The sequence below is a fragment of the Anastrepha ludens genome, chromosome 2, assembly GCF_028408465.1.
Source record: "Anastrepha ludens isolate Willacy chromosome 2, idAnaLude1.1, whole genome shotgun sequence".
NCBI classification, from domain to species: Eukaryota; Metazoa; Arthropoda; class Insecta; order Diptera; family Tephritidae; genus Anastrepha; species Anastrepha ludens.
Genome location: NC_071498.1, coordinates 116,806,515 through 116,825,185, shown reverse-complemented (window position 1 = coordinate 116,825,185; position 18,671 = coordinate 116,806,515). Strand labels below are relative to the sequence as shown.

The 18,671-nt window shown below is 33.9% G+C and overlaps 1 protein-coding gene across 6 annotated transcripts in view; it reads left to right on the top strand.

Moving 5' to 3' along the window:
* LOC128855155 (leishmanolysin-like peptidase) overlaps positions 1–18,671 on the top strand; it is a 66,557-nt gene that overhangs the window by 27,093 nt on the left and 20,793 nt on the right. For all 6 annotated transcript variants that reach the window (XM_054089849.1, XM_054089850.1, XM_054089848.1 and 3 more), the window contains one exon: positions 697–833. In XM_054089849.1, coding sequence (XP_053945824.1) covers positions 697–833 — 137 coding nt within the window. The remainder of the gene's footprint in view (positions 1–696; positions 834–18,671) is intronic.

Sequence of the window (18,671 nt, the reverse complement as noted above, 5' to 3'; positions counted from 1 at the left end):
CGTTGTCTTTCTTCAAGCTTTCTGGATACCTGTAGACTAGATTCTTGGTTTATTTCAAGTGGTGCCGGCTTAAAAGCATCTGCTTTGCTCTTGCATAATGTAGCTCCAATCACATTGACACCAGTTTTTTCGCGGCTTTGGTTTTCTTTCCGTCTTTTGCTTAGTAGGATGAATCTTTCTTAACTAAATTAAGAGCATTATAAACCATTTTCTGAGAGCATATCATCATTTCAGCTATTTCGGCAAAGCTTTTTCCGTTTTGACTCATACGGTATATAAGAGCTCTTTTCATGCAATGTTTTCCACGTCCTATTTTTAGTAAACTCTTTAAAATTTTATTTAAGAAACAAAAAATTATGCTAAAAATCGCTGAAACAATATTAAAGTCTTACTCTCAGCTGCACAAGTTAAAATGTGATATTTTTGGGTCCACTTCAAAACAGCAATAAGCATAAATAAAATAGAGCACTAAAAGTTCCATCCACTAATTTATTTGATCCAAGCAAAGTTCGTACTAAAAACTTAACTTAACATGTAAGGTTCACACTTGTGCTATTTATCTGTCCATGGCTCTATATACAACTTCATGTTGAGTTTTCTTACTACAAGTTTAACTATTAAATATATATCCATGCTACTATTAAAATATATACCCATATATCAATTCTTTATTGTTTTTGTTTTTTTTTATTTCAGGTCGTCCATGGCGTCCGCATTGAGATGGCCGATGCGCCACATCCACATGAAGGCACTCACAGCCTGCAAAAACGCAGTACTGTTGTCGCTAAGCAACCGCTGCGAATTCTACTCTTCTACGATGAGTCTGTTTTCAGGTTAGTCTTCTATATATTATCATATCTTATACATCTATTTTGTGCTAGTCTATTAAATTAGCGTACTATATATTTGTATGTATGCGCTAGTCGTAAACTAATTGTATTTAATAGAATAATAACTCAATTGGTTTTGCTGCGTTTAATATGACTGCTACAGTTTGCTAAATATGCAGTTTCCATTGTAACCAATTAAATATGAACATATTATACAGGCTGTGTGGGAAGTAAGAAGGCAAAATAAGAAAAAAATAATTTTTTAAATGAAATTATATTAATTTTTTCTCTTATAATGTAATACTGTCGCTGCACTTTGACATATAGTGACTACTTTTTCTGTGCAAAATTAATTACAGCTAGAAAACCATGATATTCAAACCAAAACTAGTCAGAAATTCGCTAGTAAGAATAATTCTTTAAAAACATTTAATTTAACCCATTACCCTTTTGCAACAATTAATGTAAACTTGACAATTCATTTTTTTTTTAATTGTAGAGAACATTATTAATTACTTACATCTAATCAATTTTGTATATTTAAATTAAATATGACATCTCCACATTCATCGCCTTGGTTGGTAAGATTAAATTCTTCGCAACATAGTAATTCATTAATTTTTCTGAAGGAAGTGTGGAATGTTTGCGCTTTTGTAAGCGTCTATTTACGAATACTTTGGAAATTAATGGATCTGAAGTATTGAGAGGCCTATTAAATACGTCTAACAGATAATTGGTGCGGTTGATTCTGTGAGCCTGATGCAATCTGTCAGCTTTGTATATTTTATGGTGCGATTCAGCAGCATCTTCACCAAAAGAACCTATTGAAAGTACTGTGTTTTCTATTACTTGTTTTGAGTATACGAGTATAAGTACTTTATGGAGCGTAAAAGTCATTGGTAACTAGGAATAAAGCTCTTGAAAATATTTGGCTGCCTCAAACAATATGCTTCAAATTTAGTTGAATTAATTTTGAACTGACAGGATAAACAAATAAAATTTTTTTTGTTTGCTTGCTGCGCTGAAGCGTTGGCAATAAATTTGGTTAGCAGCTCTTGCAATTCATATGCTTGTGAGTCTGGGCTTAGCTCTTTAGCCTTTCTGAATAGTTTGATGGCATTATCGTAATTTCCAGTGTTGATTTCACGTAAGGCGACATTAATGTAACGTTGCGCCTCTTCTTGATTCGCATCCATTTGAGGTGTCCTTGAACTTGTTGTTGTATGTGGTGGCGTGTAAATTAAAATAAAAATTATTTTTCAACGAAATATAAAATCTTTGTCAACATGAGTTATTTCAGAAAAAATAGCAAGTTCAGTAAAAGCCGCCTATTCTAGGTATGTCTTCGCTGCTGGACGCACAAGAAGATTAGTATCAGCTTTCTCAGTTGAAAGGTCTGCGGCTTCTTTTATTTTGCCAAATTCTGATTTTTCGCTGAATGCCACACGCGGACGACCAACAATGTTATTAGTTACCACCAACTTGAACTCCGAATTTAGCCACACATGATTTTGATTCTTAAAGACGTTTATTTTTCTGTGGCATTTTTTCCACTTTTGCGTTAATTTTACAGTAAAAATGTGTATTTTTTGCATTAAATCCTCCTTCATTTCATCAGAAATATTAATGACCTTAATTTATCCAAGAACATGATTAAAAACGGCACACATTTTTTTTGTGAACGTTCTTTTCGCCATATCTCAAACATATCGCTTTTTTTATACGGAGGATGCCTAAAGAAAAGTGGAATTGCTCTTAAAACGCAAAAATTTGAAATAAATTGTCAATTTTAATTGTTTTTCAGTTGTAATTAACTCATTAAATAATGAATTATTTTCAACACAATTCGAGAAACGCGAACTCAAAGTTCACCCAGAACTGCTGAACTCGCAAACAAATTTATACCAAAAATTAGTCGATTGACTTTGACGCGTGCCTGTGTAACGGTGATTTTTATTAAGTGAAAATAAAATCCACGTACCTTTGTTTTGAAGTATTTCTAGTCACAAAACAACAACAACAACAAAAGTAAAAGGGCACTTTTATTCTTATCACTTTTGCACAGCAAAAACGGTCATTTGACTTAATGTGCGCTGTAATGATTTTCTGGAAGCTCTGCAAAATACTGCTCCATAATTTACCCAACAGCGTTACCATTGTAGTTTTTCATGGAATTATCGTACACTTGCTCAACGATTTCTGGTGTTTTTACATTTTTTTGGAATTCAATTACGTGGTTCATCTTCAACGCGAGTACGATACCATTTAAACTCTAAAACCCATCAGTTGGAATTGAAGAGAAAGATTTCTATAACACAATTTTTTTTTGGATTCGATAAAATTTCCAAAACAAAACACTTTATCGCTACATAATACTCGGCTCATTCACTTTGAACTGACACGTCAACTAATGGCTTGTAAATAAAGAGTGAATTGGTAGGTCGAAAGAAAATTTTTCGCGCGGTCAAATGAAAGGTGACATATTAAATGGCGGATAAATTTTGATTCTTTTACTGGTGTTTTTGTTGTTGTAACAGCATAAAAGCAGTTCTCTGCTGCTCGGTTCTTCTATTAGTTAATGGTAAAATAAGTTCTAGAACAACTTAAATTTTTGTGCTAGATTTTATTCTATGTTTTGTGGTAGATTTTATTCTTCTAATTCCTACTTAAATGAAATTTGCTGACCCCTTCTCAAAACAAGTATCGGGTGTTTTTTAGCTCAATGAGAACTATCGATATCGACAACTATGGTTGACAACTGTGAATGGCAAACTGTGTTGACATTTCTGTTCAGTAAGGTTTGACAAGCCATCTTGAATCGTTTAACGCCAAAACAACGCTTCCACATTGTGGAAATTTACTTTAAAAAAAATGATATTTTGAAGATATTTTTGATAAAAATATTGCACTTCGACCAAAATGTTAAAATTTAAAGACCCGTGAAAAAACATGTATATCTTTGGAATAGTACAAAGCAAAGTCGGTAATGTTGGTCTGGTCTCTTTCAGAAATATTTGTTTGGCCGTGTTAAGAAACATTTTTATAAAATTATTGGCTTGTGTTATTGTCATAAACAAAAAATTTACCAAAATATACAATAAATAAAAACTAAATAAAAATAAATCGTAAAATCTTGGCGGAGCAAATAAATTACTCTCCTTTTTCCAAATGAAACCACTCACCTCACAGCAGGCAATTTTCGCCACAAGGCTAGTTAGGAGATTGCTGTTCGGAATAACTCTTATTATGAATATGAAGTTTGACCATTTTCAAAATTCTGAATGTCCTATAAATTACTCATTTGAAACAATAACTTTGATGAAATCTTTCATGGATATTTATTAATTATTTTTTGAAATGTAATCCATTTTTATTATTTCCAAAAACTGGAGGGATATATGTATATCTGGTAGTAAACACATATGGTAATATCTTTATAGTTTTCTTCCGTTACTGGTCTAGTGGTGTTGTATAATGGAAGTAGTTTAACATTTCCTTATATTTTTGGTCTTCTTCTTTTAGGTGAATGATTCAAAACGTGGAATTTAGAATCATCTAAAGAAGTTTTATAGAACATTTTATAAGGTTAATTTTTGAAAAATCTCATCCATTGAATTTGCAGCCAAAAGACACTTTCGCCCGCATTATTTTTCTTTGTTTTGTTGACTCTTCTAGTGATTTCGTTAAAATAAAAACTGGCTGCGATATTCCGTTAATCGAAAATGCATTTCTTCTTCTACACTTTTCTATCAATTCATAATAATGCTCAGGGTTCTATAAGTAATTTGCTTTCATCTTTTATGTAGAAAGGAATGAAGTAATGCGAAAGCAATTCCAGGAGAAGGAGTTTTTTAGTCTCCGGACATACTATTGCTGCGGCGGTAGCTTTGATGATGCATTAGGCCTTTAAAAAGAAAAAAAAAAATCCACTTATTATGTACAATGTAGAAATGCGTCAAAGAGGGCCGGCGCCATTTTCAGTTATGTTTACATAATTTCTTAAAATGTTTGACTTAGACCACTTTCATAATATGGGCACATATTACTAGGTATGCAATCGGTCGTTAATTGTATCGTGAACTGTATAGTATAAGCATATTCAGTCCATGTAGTTTTAATTTAACAACTTGTTTTAATTCCTGATACGAAACATTTAAGTATGATATGTGGATAAATCCAAAAATCGTATTAGATTTATCTTAAATGGTTTAACAGTGATTAAGATAAACCGTATAGGGACCTAAAAACCAAGTTCGTGTGTGAAAAGCAAATAATTAGATGTGCGTATGTATGAATGCATGTGCGAATGTATGTACGGATGTATGTAAATATATAAAATATCCCAGTAGCGAATGTTTTGTTTTCTTGGTTCACGTAGTATTGATGAAAGAGTGGATGTTAGGCCTGTCGATTCCTGATGAATGCTTGAGACAAATTAGACAGATTAGAAAGTAGAAAATAATAAAAATAACTTCAAAGACTTTAGGATTCAATGATAAGAGCTGGCGATGAATCATGCAAGATGGCGCAAAATTATTCACCCCATTCGAAGATTAATAATTTTTGCAAATGGCGTCGTACGTCAATCATATTTGACACTTTTGAACTAGACAATTGCAATATATGAACAGACAAGCAATGGAGAACGTGAAGGATAAAATAAAGGTTTTCACCATTCAAATTCATTTTGCTTTATTTAGTATAAAATGTATTCAAAAACAAAATTGGATGATTGCGCCACCTTGAAGTTCTGTAATACCTTTTTTGTAGAATCTACAATGGATTTATTTATAGGGCTGATTATCTGGAATTGGATTGCATTTTGCTATTGTTGTGCATTGTAATGAGTTGAGACTCGCAGTTGCGTTATAGCCAATGCACTGTGTGGGTTGGAATGCGTGCATTGTTGATTTTGTCGAAGTGAGGCGACGAAACAGCATAAATTGGTTTTACAATTCCGGGAGTTACTGTTAAAGGTTTTTAATTTCATTGAGTTTTACTGCGTACAAAATTCTTAATCCTAAAATTCCTTTTAACAGCTTCCTATAAAATCTGCTGCTTGCCCGAATTTGCTTGCTTGTGAGGTTTGCACTCTTGTGAGGGGTTCGGAAAATCTTTTTGAACATGAATATTTGTCTATGTTTTGCAAATTTAAAGATTGTTTATACAAGTGATTATTATTTTTATTTATTTAAAAAAGTAAACAAAAACAATTTTAAAATTTAATTTCTGGCACTAGCAGTTGAAGGCCTTCGGCTATGAGTAAACTGATTATATTTCTATAGGATTTTCACTTAGCTGGCCATATATTGCAAACCAGATTAATAAACCCTTTAATATTGCTTATTTGCTGCAAAAGTGTCATAATAAAAAAAAATGTATGTCCATTTTCGGTTAAGGAGCTTTGAAAACAAGTCAAATTGCCGGATTTAGAGCAATAAAATTCCACGGGCGATTAATCAGGTTTCTCTTGTATGGATTTTGGTACGGCGCGCCGATATCTTCGGCCCTTAATTTTTCGTAGATGCGCAACGAGCTGTGCTCACTGTCATCCAGCTGCGCCTTAGCGCCCATTTGGCCGAAATTATATTCCATACATAATGATCTCGAATGCCTATGAAAAAAAAGTTCAAGTGCTCTTAATGAAAAACCCTATATAGTTGATTTTTTAAATCTGCAATCCTCTTTCATATTTGAGAAAAACAAAATAACTTTTAAAATAAAACAAAAATAAGAGGATATGATTTCTATGGGGGGTTTTCAAGAAGAAACGTTATCTTATTTGTTATTGGCAGAGTTTGACATTTAATAAAATCGTTAATAAATGTTTCGAATATAATAAATTTATATTCCCTGAATTTATTGAAAATGATTCTGATTATTTTTGTAAGACTTTCGCTTTGAGTTATTTGAATTTATTAATAACTCGTCGTAGGCGAGGGTAGTACGCAGGAGTCTTTGTGCATGAAGCAGCAAAACGATAGAAACGTTGTTTTTTCTAATAGCTGCCGCCTCTCGGCAGGCAATGGCAAACGTCCGAGTGTATTTCTGCCATGTCAGAGTCGGCTTAAAACTGTAGTGAACAGCATCAAAACGTACACCACAAATAGGAGGAGGAGCTCAACCAAACACCTAACAGAAGTGTACGCGCTAATTTTTGTTTTTAAGTGATAAAAAACATTTAATTGTTTTTTTTTTTTACTTTTCTACATTCTACAATTATATACAAACAAACGAATTCATGCGTACATAAAATTCAAAAGTATGAATTCAATAAAATTAAGAAACAACCATTTAAAAACGCTATCGGTGCAATAAAAATGCGACGATAAACCGCCACTTTAAAACTAATTATGCTTCAATAATAATTTAATAACCCAATCGTTTGAAAACGTGTGCCGAATAAAAACCGGCGTATTCGCAGTTGTTAAGCTACCCAGGCATTGTCAAATCGGCTTCCAATTTTCTTCAAGCTTCCTGGTCTGAGTTGGTGAAATTTTCACATGAATATGTATGTGGGTGTTGTGTGAATAAATTTTTAATAAAATCAGTTTCTTTGTACCTAATTTAATAATAATACGTTTTCCCCCGGGCCCGGAGTTTTCAGAGGGGCCTGGACTCGAGGGTAATTCCAAGAAATTTCCTGCTTAAAAAAAATATAGTAAATAATACTTCTACCAGAGTTCCGTCACAGACTTTTTTTGGTGTCACCATATCGAATGTTATGATCACGATTACGAAGAATAAATATAATATGGTGATACAAAAGTGTATATTATTGAGCTCTTATTAAAATGGAACATTTTATGCTACTGATTTATAAGGTAATTAATAATTATAGTGATGATTAGATTAAATTTAGATAGTTGAATTTTAAATGAAGACCAATTTTGAAACGTAGTTATTCTTTAAAGCAATTTGTCCTTACGTTGATAAAGAATTAAATGTAGAGATAGCAATAATACTTTGTATAGACTAGAAATTTTTGATTTTTCACTGGGTATGTTATTATATAAATAATTTTGTAAATTCGTTTCCCCAGTCAATTTCACACTTTTATTTTATTTTTTTATGTTTCGGCATTTTTATCAATGAGTTTTTCAATGTTTAAATGTTATATCACTATAACATAATACGCATTTTGATAAATAAAAAAAATTTGAAGGGGCCTGCATCTCAAGTTTCCCCCGGGCCCGACCACTCTCTCCACGCTCCTGAATTTAGTTGAATGCGTAATTGAAACCTAAATTCGAAGTGAGAACAAGGCAAAAAAAAAATAAAATAAATAGAAAAGGTTTTCCGAAATCGACTTTACCGCTTATGGCGCAACATCTTCTAAAATAAATTTCCAAAATACGAATTTGTATGCACTTTTACGCTAACATCTATGAACACAAGCTCCGATTTATTTGAAGCTAATCTCTCCTGGAAAGTTTTTTCAACATACCAGCTTGGTCAAAAGTTCCCGGAATATATTCAGAAAATTGTATGCAAGAAAAAAGTTTATTCCTCAAAAGCGATATTATCGCCGTAAAAGTACTCCCCATTAATTACAATAAATTTAGGCCAGCGTTTGATCCAGCTCTCGAAACATTTCTGCAGTTCTATATTTGGTATAGCCACCAGAGCCGTCTTCGAGTTTTACATTACTTCTTTTCGGTCGTTAATACGTGTTCCCCTTCCCCCGTGAGCGACGCTTTCTTGTTGGACTGAAAGCGACGTGTTTTCGTACTCACAAATCCACGTCTCGTCTCCATTAATGATGCGTCTGGAGAATATTGGGTCGGGTTCAGCCTTGGAAATCATGTCTATCGCCAAAGACATGATCAACGCTGCCCCTTTTTAGCATGAAATTCACCTTTTTTGGGGCCAACTTTGCAGCAACGCGGCACAAACCCAAATCATGAACTACAATGTCTTGAATGAATCACTAAGCAATGTTCAAGTCCTCTACCGGCTCTCTGATAGGCTGATGGTTAATTTGCGGTTATTTATCAACTTTTCTTTCACTTTATTGATGTTTTCATCAGTTTTCGGTTAGTTCGACGGCTCGCCACTACGTTTGTTATCCTCGATGGACTCGCGGTCTCTTTTGCAGCGTTTATGCCACTCATAAATAGGTGTTTGCTTTAAAATATCATTACAGAAACGGTTTCCCAACATTTCTAAGGTTTTCGCGCTATTAAATCCGTTTTTAACGCAACATTTTATACAAACTCATTGTTGCCTATTTAAATCCAATTCCAGGAAATAGATTTACTCAAGCCGCCGTAACTTTTTCAAATGTCAAGCAATGGCGATAAAATTATGGTGATATGCTAGTCAGAGATGTGTCAACTTAACAGAAAGAAAAAAATAGTACTCAAATCAGTGGACTTACAGCATCCCCAGGCGGTTGATCAATTTGCATAAACTTATAAAAGAGGCGTCTCTAAAAGCCAAAGTGTGTTACAAAGTCACAAGACTTGTTTTCAAACAGCACCCAATCAAAAATGATCCAACCAATTGAACAAATTGTTTTTGCTATAAAACTTTGAAATATTTGCTATCATTCTGCATTAATCAAATTTACGAATTACTTACTATTACTATTAAAAATTTTTAAATAAAAGGAGTTTGGTTTTAAAAATTGCTGTTTGTGTGGGAATAGGCAGGCAAAGCATAGCTGACAAATGTACGTATGCTCTCTGATTTCTGTATCTGCTTATTTGTTATTATGTTGCTCGCTGCACTATAATTTGATTTAACGATAGACCAGCGCATTCTGGGTATTTGTTAATACAAACTTGAAGAAGAAGTGAGTATTTGAGGAGAAAATATTACTAATACAGATAAAAATATTTGCAAAATATTTAAGACTCATTTGACCGTGTCTAGGTGCCTTTAGAATAAAAAAATTGCAATAAAAAATCTATTTGTAGTCGAAGAATACAGTTTTTAGATTCATTACAAAAAAAAGTGAAAATGTCGTATTCTTTAGTAATACAACAACTTGTACTTTCATGTATGTATGTAGTCGGGTTGGATGTGCATAATAAAATGTAAAATATGAATAGAAGATGTTCTCTTCAATAAATACGAGGGACTGCAGGAAGGACAGTCCTTGGCCGAATACAAATTCGGGCCGTTCTGCTAACGCAATGATGATAGGCTTACAAGGTTTGTCCTATGGTGAAGCAGAAAATTGTGAGGGGAACGGCAGCCGAATTCCGTACGATTATTTTACATGTATGTATTTACACAAACGCCCAATCAGTCGTTGTTCAGACGGCAACGAAGGGTCATGGGTTGACTTTTTTCGTATATCACCAACACAATCTAATTTTTTTTGTAATCACATCCCAAGTGTCGTTAGTCCATCAGCTGATTCTGTCAAATTCGCTCATAGTCGAATGACGGTCTGTTAAAGAGCACACCTCTAAAAATCTTGTCTTCATGTAAATCTATCATGTTGAATCTGCAAATGATGAGCTATACTTTTGATACTCGCCTTACCACGTATTACCCCATAAGTACCGTTAGAATCGGTGGCGATGCAGGGCGGTAATAATTTTTTATCGCCAGTATGACTTCTACGATAATACAAAACGAAGATGATGCATTTGAATTTGTAATAAGTTTACCGTTAGAATTTTACTGAGAAATATAGAAATATAACCAGGAGGATAGTGACTACAATGAAGAATGCAAAATAAACGTGCTTAAATTATACATATTTAAATTAAATGTTTCCTTTATTCCTTTATTCTAATTTATTATTTTTTATAAAAATACTTTTACAAACGCTTTTCTTTTGGCTGGGCTATATAAAAAAAAAATTAATTGCATTAACATATGGCTATTAGTAAAGCTGATGATATCACACCGCAAAATATTAAACTTTTCTTAGAATGTTTTTGAAAAGTCATATTGTGTGGAACTACTTTATACTAAATATTAATATTATATTAATTAATAAAAAAAATGTTTTTGACTCGCTATGCTTACTGTCGAGCTAAAAAAAATAAAATAAGGCTGCAAAATAAAATATTTATGGTTTTAATAAAAAATTATGAAATTACAAAAAACAAAAAGAACAATACGTACCCTTGAACCCACGTTGGCCACAAAATTATAATGTTACTGCTTCACTGGTCGCAAAAAACTTAAAATTGTGCAAAGATCAGCGCGCGACAATAAAACAAACGATAACTTTTTTGAGTTCTTCTTTAATATAGTAAACACAAATACAATAAACATGAATTTTAAAATATAATGCGCTTGCAATCACAACAAATCGCAGTGGTCATACATGATTTTTTTCACCGTTTGTAAAGTTATTTTTAGTTTTTTATCTTCCATTCGTCTGCTGTTTTTCGTGTGGAAAGAAAAAAACGGACTGTCTCAGTGCAGACGAAAAATTTTGTAGAGAGGGTGATGTACGCCTAGCACATATTGTGCTATCTGCAATGTAATGCTGCGTGGGCAATCGACCCCAGCAAATGCTTAATTCGATTTACGAAAAGACAATGACCACCGCTCTTACTACAGGGTAGCGCCATCTATTTGTGAATTCCGGTTTTATACGTACGTAGGTATATACACCCGCCATACTAAGGTGGTGGAAGAAAAACAATTGATTACATTTAAGAATCGTACGAGTCAATTTTATTACTTGGTAGTTGATCCGTTATTGAGATTGCTTAAAGTCTATTCGATTATTGTTGCTGGGGTGTAGACGTGTGTATGTGTATACTGCATACTAAACCGTTTTAAGCATATTTAATTATTTCCTTATTGTACACTTACAATTGTATTAAAATGCTTAATGCTCAGGTGTTGTTAGTTGAGCTTGATTTGAGTTTCCCGTAGAGTCAACCAACTAATTTGCAGCATCGGATAGCGGTTGCGCACGTCTATACATAATTTCTTTACACATACATATGTACATACGATTTGTATAAATATGAGTAAGTTTCATTTAATTGCAAATTTTCTGCAAACTTAATTTACCAATTTGCGTAGTTGAACAGGTTTATTGCACATGCCGCACCAGCGCTGGTTGCCCTTGATAATTATGATTATAAATAGTTAAGCTGTGCATTAAGGCGGTTCGTATATGGGTATTTTGTTTTTAACTATTGTAAGTTTTAATTAATGTAGGCGAAGGCGATTTTTTAACGAACAAGTCCAAAAAAAAACACCTGTAATTAGATTGAAATGCTTATACACTATTTGATGCTGCTAATAACACTATAGGAACGCTAAAATGGTGCATACAAGCGCAGAGACACGTAAACTTGGCAAAAACTGGAAAAAGAAGCGGAGGTTCGTAATCTAGGAGCCAAAATTAAGTTTACACATATCGGGGGTTTTTTCGGTGTCGTTACATTAAAATTCAAATAAATTTCTCACTATAATTCCTTCGAGTTCGATCACTGAATTGTCAAATAAAAGCCACACATTAATGGCAACACAACTTTTCATGTATTTGTTTTGACATCTCATTCGCTCGCTTTCGTTGCCGGCCGGTTCTTGCAGTTTCCGGTTCGCAACAATATTTAACCTGCAGTGTACTATATCGCTTGAGAGTTTTACAGTAGTCTATATCTTCCATATTGATCATCGCAGACACGTCGTTCACTCACATTAAAATTTCAAAAAGGCAAAATTTTGACAATCTGGCAAATGATAAAAAATGCTCAAAATTCATAAATGTAATATAATATAAAAGGTGATATTCTCGCTTTTAAGTAAATGTGTATTGATCAAAAATCACTTTCATCAACCGAACTTAACTGAAATATGCTGCTTGATCTCAAAAAAGTGTGCTTTCAAAACTAATGGAAGCGTACCTGCCTCCCATGTAACAGAAGTTTTAAATGCGGTAAAAAATGTCAGCCTGAGTTCAGTTCCGGCCTAACTTAGTAACCTGCATGCTATTTTCCTCCCAAAGGCAAAATTACAAATACACCACTACAAAAGAGTTTGAGAAAATAATTTGCATTATATCGCAAACCCTAACGCGTATGCTGATATGCATAAAAATGTCTGTAAACGTGTACGTTGCAATGATCGATTCTTGCAATAGTTGATATTAGCTTATAAACGTGCTTCTACCTGTAAGCAGCTTACATACAGTTGCGGTCATATAAGTGGGAATGCAAGTATTTATACTATTAATTATGCGTTTGTATATAGTAAATATCTCTTATACGGAATAGTTTTTTGTTTTTTAATTGACGCTTACACTCTTTATTGAGTGCTTGACCAAGCTCCTCCTCCTATTTGTGGTGTGTGCCGTGATGTTGTTCTACAAATGGAGGGACCCACAGTTTTACGCCGACTCTGCCGTTCGGAGCTTTTTTTTATGACGAGCTTTTTCATGCCCGAAATACACTCGGAGGTTTGCCATTGTCTGCCGAGGGACGAACACTATTAGAAACGGAGATTGGAGCCTACGCACTTCCGAATGCTAGCCACTCTCACAAGTTCATTCGGCTACGGCGGCCGTGGAATAGTTTGGTCAATATTTATATAGGTGAGCGATTTCAAGTAATTGAAGTATGTTGAGCTTTGTAAATTTAAAATAAAATTTGTTTATTTGTATGCTTGAGTAAAATAAGAAGTAAACTGAAAAATCTATGAAAAAATAATAATTTTGTAATTTATTCAATGTTGAAAATTTCGGTATAGTTTTTTAAAGTTCGGTTCTTTTTAACAACTAAAATATTTTTTTAAATTTAATTTTTAAGATACAATACACTTTATAAAAATTGTTTTAGAAAATATTTTTTATTTTTATTAAATTTTTTTGGGAAAACATTGTTTTTTGTCATTTTTGAAAAGTACCCTGAAAGTTTCATAGTCGGATCTCCATAATTTTTGAGTTACATGAATTCAAATAGGTACAGTATATTTTATATTAAAAATTTAAACAAATATTTTTTAAATGTTAAAAAGAACAGAAGATATTTCACTTTAAAAAGCTCAACATTTCCAACATTGAATAAATCTCAAATTATAAATTTGTTATGTTTAAACATGCAAACAAACAATTTTTTTTACTTATTTTTATTTGATTATCAAATCCACAACCGAAAGTTAGTTTACTAGTGTAACATAGGGCCTCTTCTTTTCACTAAGCGTAGCAAGTGGCGAATAGATGAAGCAATTGGTACAAATGAACATATTTCAGCAATGTGGGAATAGAGCTGCCTTAAATTACATGTGTTGGTAAGGCAGTGCGTCTAAGAGAAGAGCGAGAAGAGTCTATATTAACGTAGTGTAAGTACAAATAAAGGTAATGCATTTGGAGCTCGCAGAGGGTCGCTGTAGGATATAAAATATATAGAATGTGGAAGTTGTGAAAGTATAGAAATAGAAGAGAAGAGAAAAGGTAAGAAGAAAGATATACGCGCATAATATCACCTATTGGCAACAAAGTAATGCAGCAGTTAACTTCCAAATTGAGGTGTGCTTCTGATTATTTTGATTTTTAGGAGCAGTTGAATTCTCACGGGGTAAAGTGTTGAGTAGTCCATAATGATCGTAGCACACCATAGACTTTCCCTTTTGGTTATTCCGAGTCAGATTTCTATTAAAAGTTATTTCTAGGTTTTTTTTGTAGTATCCACAAAAATCTGTCAAATATCCGGAAGTAAAAGCTTAGAAAAATATTAGGATGGATTAAAAACGGTTTTTTTGTTTCTTGATGTTACACCCAAGATTTGTGTTATTCCCAAAGAAATCAGACAACAATTTTTGTTTTTTGTATTTATTTTTTCCGGCAATGCTTTCTGTCAATTATCTTTGAATTCTTATGCGAAAAATGCACTGGTATACCATTTTTACAGATCGATATTCTTTAATATCGGGTGTTTCTTTAACTGCAAGAAAACTATCGATACCGATAACCATGTCTTGGCATAACTATGTTTTTGTGGATATTTACTTCAAAAAAAAAAGAAGATAAATGAATCTGTTCGCTTCCAAATTGTGGAAATTTATTAAAAAAAAAAACAATCTATTCTAAAAATAAAAAATTAAGTTCATAGAGCGAAGTGTTGAAAAAGTCCCCGAATATCGAAAATTCGTCGTCGTTCTAAACTTGTAGGGCTTTGTCCTTCGCCTTTAGACATTGGCTGACATTTGGATTTATTATTCAGATTTGTTGGGAAAAGTAATCAAAAATTGAAGTGATCGAATGGACCATGCAGCGTATAGCCGCGGCGGTCATATGCGGGATATCATAATCAAAAATTAAATAACATGAAATTATTTACTAGACTATAATAAAATACGTATATGTATATCTTATTATAAAGGGTGATTTTTTAAGAGCTATAGGAAAGTTTTTCAAAAAAACAAATGCTTTAATGTTGTCTTCCAATGCGTTAATTGAAACAGGCTTGTCTGAATAGACATGAGCTTTAACATAGCCCCACAAAAAATAATCTAAAGGCGTTATATCGCACGATCTGGGTGGCCAATTGACAGATCCCGACCGAGAAATAAAATGTTCACCGAACTCGCCTCCCAACAAGTCCATTGTTACGCGTGCTGTGTGGCATGTGGCACCGTCTTGCTGAAACCACATGTCATGCAAGTCAAGCTCTTGCATTTTGGGCAAAAAAAGTTGGATATCATTTCACGGTAGTGCTCACCTTTCACAGTTACGTTATGATTCGCAGCATCTTTGAAGAAGTACGGTCCAATGATACCTCCAGCCCATAAACCGCACCAAACTGTGAAATTTTCTGGATACATTGGTAGCTCTTGCAATTTTTCTGGCTGATCTTCACTCCAAAATCGACAATTCTGCTTATTTTCGTACCCATTGATCCAAAAATGAGCTCCGTCGCTGAACACAATTTTTCGATAAAAAAGTAGATCTTCGGCCAACTTTCCAAGAGCTCATTCACCAAAAATTCTGCGTTGCGATAGGTCGTTCGGCTTCAATTCTTGCACCAGCTAAATCCTTTCCCAAAATTTTCCACGTTGTTGAGTAACAGAGGCCCAATTCTACGAACGGCGACGAATCGATAATTGATGGTCATCATTAACACTGGCCGATACAGCTGCGATATTTTCTTCAGTTCGCACTCTACGTAAGCATGTTGGTGCTTTGATGTCCAATAATGTAAATTTGGTTCTAAATTTAGTCACAATAGCTCGAATAGCCGCTTCAGTGGGGCGATTAAACTGACCTTAAAGTGGAAGAAGCGCGCGATAAGCTTTCTAACAGAACACGCATTTTTATAATAAAATTCAATGATTTGTAAGCGTTGTTCGTTTGTAAGACGATTCATGGTTAAATTATAGACCAAACTAAAGATGTTTGACAATGAAACAAAACACGAAACGTGCGTCAGCTGTTTAAACCAACTGTTTTAAAAGATAATAGCTAAAAATCACCCGTTATTTAAACATTTTCTACTTTGTTTCTATAAGCTCTTGCAACTTGACCGAGTTCAAATAGCTCAGACATTTCTGTTTTCCTATTTCGACTTGATTCATTCGGGCAAGCTGTACTATTTATTGAAAATCCCAAGTGCACTAAAGCTAAGGTATTATTTCTCAAGTTTCAATACCTTTACACTCATTTTATAGTTTTAGTTTTCCCTTTTTGTTTTTTCGATACTAAAAAATGCAATAATTTGCGTAGTTTTATAGGGAGTACGAATGTCCCCAAGTGAAAAACTGCTTCCTCTATGTTACTGATCAGGAACTAACTCGAGAAAACTTCATTTTCTATATAATTTTCTAATTGCTTTAATAAATAAATGGTCAAAAAATTACAACAATTTTCTAAATTGCTAATTGCTTTAATAAATAAATGGTTTCAAAATTGCAAAAACCTAAACAAATTTATGCAAAATAAATTAATTATTTATCCCACTAACAAGATGAATTATTACTTAAGTGGGTAAACGTCGTCAGCGATAAATCGACAAAGAAATTGCAGACAGACCTACACACATTCCACCTGAGGCTCATCCCACACACAACACCTTATATAGATAATGCAAACTACCGTTGGCAAATAATTATTCGATACTATTATTATGACCGCCATCTTACATAATTGTATTATTTTGTAAAAAATTATGTTTTTTTTATAAGTTTTTGCATTACTTCGTTTCGAATAAATTAAAAAAAATGCTTTTGCTTTATTTACACAATACAAATGGTGGTATTCACTATGCTTGGTTAGAGGCAATGGATGAGAAAATTTATGCTTATGTTATTCTCCCGCACATGTGGCCTAAATAAAACTTAAATGGCAATTCAACTTTTGTTTAGACACATATGAAATATTTAGTAAATAGTTCGCAGTATTTAGAAAGTCACTGGGAAAAGTTGTAACTCTGAAAGGAGCAGCGGAATGCTTGTTTTGTATCATCGCGTGTGCATTTTTTTCTGTTCTGAGATTTGAAAATTTCGTTATGATAAAAAGTTTAGGTAATTTGCTATAAGAAAACCCGCATTAAATAATATTTAATCAGTTTTGTTTGATAAGAAAGAGTAAACCGTTTTACTGATTGCACTTGAAAATTAGAACATCCTTCAAATGGATGCCTATGGTGTCACAGTTGGTCCTAGCACAAGTTGTCGACTCCATTTTTCAAAACCATGTATGGTTCTATCTCACATATGGCTTCACCGATATCATTTTAAAAGTCCCGATCAGAGGTGGCCACAAAGTTGGCTGACATATCGAATATCTTGCTTAAAAGATCGATTGTTTGCTGCGTTAAGTGACATGCTGTGTCACCCTGTTAAAACTATCTAAGCTCATCTAAGTTGACTACGTTAATTTCACCCCATTAAAAACCAGTATTTCTAGGTGATAATTAGTCTCCGAAATCGTTTTTCAAAATTGGCAACTCATTTGGATGCTTATTTCCTAGAAAAAAAATCACGAATTTTGCGTGGTCGCACATTTTCAATACCAAACTATCATAGACAAAGAGTAGGTTAGGTTAGGTTAGCTAGATTGCTTATCTATAGTAAGAGAATACACTCATCTTTAAGAAAGAAAGAAAGCAACTAGTCCCTCCAGTGAGATATTTTGAAAATTTCTCAGGTCTTCAAACAAGATATTTGGCACGGCTTCTTGGAAGTGCAGAATATTCACAGAGGAGGTGTTGTATCGACTCAATTTCTTCTCCATTTCTACAACTCGCTGAAGGCCAAGCTCAGAGCCTTTCCTTGTAGACTTATCTGCTCTTTCATTTCCCTCCACTCCGAGTGGTCGGGGATCCAGCAAAGTGTGGTGTTGTGTTTTTGGATAAGCGAGAGCGATCACCTGCATTCTTTAACACTGCTTGACTATCAACGAAAATGGTAAGGCTTGCTGGAGGTAAATGCATTAGTCTTATTGGTTTTGCTGCTTTGTCTTTAGCGTAGATCTCAGCTTGGAAGATGCTACATCGGTCTGGGGGCCTAAAGAAGGAATTTAAGGATAATTGTCTCGAGTACACTCCCGATCCAGTGCCATTGTCCACCTTTGAGTCGTCAATATAAATATGGTGACCACTATCATCTGATATGGCTCTGGTCTGCCAATCCTTCCTGTCGGGTATACGTATTTTATAGTATACTGACTGATGCATGACCGTGCGTGTTTTCTTTAATCCTGGAACCAGATTTGGCCGCTATCCCTTTAACATATATGTTATAAATGGATGGAATATGTAGGATCCGCCTGCGGCGTCGATCGGGGCGCACCTGTTATTCCTATACAAGCTAATCGTTGGACTTTTATGAGATATTTTAGGTGGGGGTGTGTCTGGAGCGCCTTCCACCACATGAAAGTTCCATAAGTTAAAAGGGTCTGATGATGGTATTATACGCCCA